This window comes from Helianthus annuus, chromosome 10, assembly GCF_002127325.2.
Source record: "Helianthus annuus cultivar XRQ/B chromosome 10, HanXRQr2.0-SUNRISE, whole genome shotgun sequence".
Taxonomy (NCBI): domain Eukaryota; kingdom Viridiplantae; phylum Streptophyta; class Magnoliopsida; order Asterales; family Asteraceae; genus Helianthus; species Helianthus annuus.
This window is the reverse complement of record NC_035442.2, coordinates 113,542,147-113,547,059: the sequence shown is the minus strand read 5'-3', so window position 1 is coordinate 113,547,059 and position 4,913 is coordinate 113,542,147. Positions and strand designations below refer to the sequence as shown.

The 4,913-nt window shown below is 42.8% G+C and overlaps 1 protein-coding gene across 1 annotated transcript; it reads right to left on the bottom strand.

Annotated features, from left to right (window-relative positions):
• Window positions 1-643: 643 nt before the first annotated feature.
• LOC110881337 (protein FAR1-RELATED SEQUENCE 5-like) lies at window positions 644-4,338 on the bottom strand. The gene is made up of 6 exons (XM_022129624.1): window positions 4,229-4,338; window positions 3,841-4,099; window positions 3,201-3,737; window positions 2,712-3,123; window positions 1,039-1,228; window positions 644-941 (listed from the first exon to the last, which is right to left on the bottom strand). The coding sequence occupies exons 1-6, from the start codon at window positions 4,336-4,338 to the stop codon at window positions 644-646; spliced, it is 1,806 nt and encodes a 601-aa protein (XP_021985316.1).
• Between the last annotated feature and the right edge of the window lie 575 nt (window positions 4,339-4,913).

The window sequence follows — 4,913 nt, the reverse complement described above, 5'->3', positions numbered from 1 at the left end:
AGTTTTTATGTAAAACCATAAATGGTAAAAGCAAAAAAGAAAAAGTTACGTATATTGTAAACCATAAATGGTAAAACCAAAAATGTTACATATATTGTAAAAATGTTACGTTGAAAAAAAGTTTACGTAAAAGTTTTTACGTTTTACGTACAACTTTTAACGTTTTTTTACGTTTTACCAGAAATTCTTTAGCGTTTAACAGATTTACGTCAATTATACAATTTTACATAAAAAAGTTTAACGTTTTGCTACAATTTTAAGTTGAAAACGTTTCAGCGTAACATTGCGTAAACCGTAAGAATAACGGTTTTTGCGTAAAAACTCTTACGGAACATTTTTAAGTTGAAGACGTCTTACTTTTTACGGTCTACGCAACATTTTTCATTGATAAAAAAAAAAACATTACACCACATACACCGCGTTCCATTTTAGTCGTTGAACGAAACATTTTACAAACACATACGTTGCATTTTTATGTATAAAACGAGACATTACAAAACAGACATCGGGTACAAACGAAGTTTTAAAAAAACACAACACTGAAATGGAACACATGACACGCAAACATCCTAGCGACCAAACCCCACAGGCACTACACATCCCAGCGAATCAAGCGAACGCTTGAAAACCATATCACCAATGGCTAATCCAAATCAGAGTCGCAGTCCGACCCCCACGAAAAGAATGCCGTATCCGAACCAGCCGCTGCACCCTTGCAACCATGATAGGGATAAGTAACCTCCCCTTTTGTCGCCTTAGGTACCCAAACCTGAGTCATTGGCTGCTTGCCCTTTGACCTCTCGCTTCCACCTTCAGACGGTGGCGTCCTGAAAGCAGCTCCTTGGGAAGGACGAAAAGCAACTCCAACACGAGGGGGCGAAGCAAAACGGGCTGGCGGGGAACCAAAGTTCCCACGAACCTGCGTAACGGGGCCCGGCGAGCTGAAGGGGGCAGAAGGTGAACCGAACCGGGGGGCTGGTGAACCAAAGCGTGTTTGCGGGGGGCGGAAGGGGAGACCCCGTGGCTTGTCTGGGATACCAAACCAAACCTGGGTCTGAATTCATCTCCAGTCGGCGACGATCCCATACTTGCACCCCTGAGTCACCGCCATCACGCTGGATAGGGAGCCAACAAGTGTCTGGGTTAGACACCAAACTCATCTGCTCAGGGCTCCACACTTGCACTGTTTTGGCTTTCGCAGTTTGATTGGGAGGTCTTGGCGACGAGCCTGGACAGAAGGTAAAAAAAAGCGTTTTTTTTTTAAATAAAAAAATTAAATAAACGACGCGCTAAGACAATGTAACACATTTATGGTTTGTTAGTTCACCTCCGGGAGGGACAGGTTTGCGTGGACGCCAAACTTTCCGGTCATCTGCCATCTGCTTTTCCTTTTGGGTTTTTGAAGTCGGTTAGTGGATTTAGAGAATTTCTTTTTTTCTATTGTTGGGATGAAAAACAACCTAATGCAGTATGCTATATATAGAGAAACAAACAAAACAAGGTGACAAAAGGAGGTGTGCTTTTTCTCCAAATGCACTTATAGATATTCCTGACTTTTTTTGCATGACCCTTGACCATTGTGCAGTTATCATTTCAAATCAAAAAATTGAGTGGTTCCAAGCCCATGTCTATTTTTTACAAAATGACAAAGTTAGAAAAGATGTTTTGTCCAATTCCAAAACACCTCTACTTACACGGACACACCTACCACTTCCTTTTTGTTTTTACAGAGAGTGTGATTCTTGGTTTTTTTAATCTTTTTTCCCCACATGTATTAAGTTTTAACAGATTCGCAACAAAATTCGAAACATAATTCTAGACATTTTTATCAAAATTCGAAACCTGCATTGGGGGTTGAACTAAAAATCTACGTTTTACAGTTTACCTAAAAAAAGATTCACGTTTTATGGATCTATAGATTATGAATTTTTTTACGTTTCCCATAAACAGTCAACTTTTTTACACTTACATGGTTTAAGTTTTATATTAAAAAAATTTCGTATAACGTTAAAAGGCTTTACATTTCACCCCTTTTATGTCTTATAGTAAAAAAAAAGCTTTTACGTTTCACAGAAAAAAAAGCTTTTACGTTTTATGTAAATTTTCGGGAACATTTCTCGGTTTTATGTTTCACATTGAAAAAGGTATACGTCCTACGTTTTGTTGGTTGCTGCTGATTTTTTACGTCTTCAATGCATATCAAACACAACCTTACGTAAATTTGATTGGAGGATGGGGTGGGGATGATAAATCGAGAACACACAAAAAACATAAACTAAGTACTATTAACCATAACACAAAAGGGGGGGGGGATTTACTTTATAAATTAATTGTTGTACCAAAGTTAGAGATATAATATACCAAAAACCTATTACCTTGCCCAAACACAGCCATAGTTGTCACCAAAAAAACACGTCAACCAAACTGTGCACCACACAGGTCATAAGTTGAACCCCCGATCCAAAAAACGCCACCCCCCGTCACGCCGCCCCCTTCAGCCCCAGGTCTAAGGTTCTGCAGTCTTGCGTTTCTCTGGGCAGTTGCGCGAGTCATGCCCGGTTACAAAGCGGTTGCATGTTCTGCATAATCGCTGGGGCTTTTGGTGATTCTGGACTGCCCTCTCCCCCGGCCCAATCATGCGTTTGTTTGTCCCGCATCCCTTATTGGTACGCCTTGAGGATTTGAGCAGGAAACAGGGGTGCTATTCTCACCTTCCACCACCACGCCAAGCATATCAGCCATAACCTGTGATTCTGTTGCCTCAGCGACTCTTTTACCACGTCGATCGTCATTCAATTCTTTTGTCCAGCCTTTGATTTTTTCAATGAAATCCTCCATTGCTGCCCGGTCGCCCATCACAGCCTGAAGCGCTTCGGAAAAGCAGTCCACTAGGGTGTTCTTGGTTAACGAAACCGGAGACAAATCTACCCCATACCTGAATTCTACACGAAAAACCGACTTCGGCAACACGTGACGTCCCCAACGACTAAGCACATACTTAGCCGGGATTTCGTCCACCTTTGTTTGCCGGAAGACGCAAAATATATGCCTGCAAAGGTATCCAATACGGCACCAAAGGTTGCAGGAGCATGTTGTAGTGTCCTCGACAGGGTCGACTTTAACCTGCACCATGTCAGAAAACACACCCACGTTATAAAAAAAAGGGCACTGAAAAGAAAAAAACAGGCAGGGGCCATTACCGTGATTTCATTGACGACATCGGAACGCTTGTCCAAATGCGTAACAGTATATATCTTTCTCCCGTCGACTTCTTCGACACCAGTAGTGTAGCAGTGTAAAAGGCCCTTCAGGATCTCTTTGCGGACCTCGACGAATATGGCCGGGGAATACAATAATGCACAGTGCTTCTCTATCGCCAAACCAGACTTGAACTCGTGCGCGCGATCATCCGCCTTGAAGTCCCCAACCCTCTGCCTGTAGCGTTGGGACTCCAACATGGAGTCATAACACAAAAAAAACTGGACAAGGGTGTTCGCCCAGGACGAGTTCACCTTAAACGCAGAGTTCGAACTCTCGCATCGGGATGTAGTCTTCATCAAACATGACATTGGGATTTCTCTAAAATAAGCCGGGACCCACTCGTGATCTTCGAGCCCATACTTCTCTAGCAGCTTCCCCCATCTCATCTCGAATGTCTCCGATTTAATATAAATGTTCCATACCAGTTTATGAAGGGCAGCCCTGAATTCAGTGTTATGCACGACCTCTCCTGTAACCTGGAAGGAAAAAAAATGACAAAAAAGGACATAAATTAGTCCAGCCAAAAAATATCTCGTATAGAAATAAATACAAAAAGACGTGAAGGGGCAACAGTTCCACCTTCGCAGGTAATTTCTTCATGATGTGCCACATGCACAGGCGATGGAGTGAACGATCAAACACAGCAGCCACTGCTTGCCGCATGGCCGGGTCTTGGTCAGTTAGCACAAGGGTGGGCTGCTTGTTGTGCGCATCGAGGAAAGCCCTTAACAGCCATGTGTACGCCTCAATTGTCTCACAAAACAATAGGCCAGCTCCAAAAGTGACGCACCGCTTGTTGTTGTCAACCCCAGTAAACGGAACGAAGATCAGATTGTACCTGTGTGTAGGTCGTTAATCAGTTATAACGCGATTAAACCAATTGAAACTTTCGAAAAAAAAATATAATGAAAATATATATGTATATATATATATATATATATGGAAACTTCAAGGCTGTGAAATGTACTTATTGGTTTGATAAGTAGCGTCGAATGCGAGGACGTCGCCGAAAGCTTGATAGTTGATCTTGGAAATTTCACCCGCACAGAACATGTGTCGAATTTCACCGTTTTCCATGCTGTACTTAAAAGTGTAGTTCGGCAAGTGGTCGACCCGATCTTTCATCTTCTCGATCACCAAATGTGTGTCCCTGTCACCAATGAACATGCGAACCCTTGATGCAAAGTTCCGAAAGTCATCAGCCGTCCCATTGACGTTGTGGTGCCCCCCCTAAGGTTAACTTGTAGCCTATGTGCCAACGACGGTCCGACCTTGCTAAGACTTGCTCGGTGGATGAATTCTTTAGTAAAAAAATCAAGCCTCCGGCGTTTTTTCGTTAGATCTCTACTATGCAATGGGACCATAGGATGGTTATGGTTCTCTTCAAAGTGATACAAGACCCAAACGCGAGATGACTTATCAAACTTCACACGTATACAAGCTTTACAGTCACACACACGGAAAGTGGCCTGCCTTATCTTCAGCGATGTCTCGTCAAGGCTATTGAAGTTCCTATTCTGGCTATGCGGCTTGCTGTGGTTGGAACAAACAATGTAACGGTGCGTGATGGCTCCTTTCTTTCGCTTAATTGTCCCAAACCTTGTTGAAAACCCACAGTGCTCTGCGTACAGGTCATACATCTCCGCAACGTC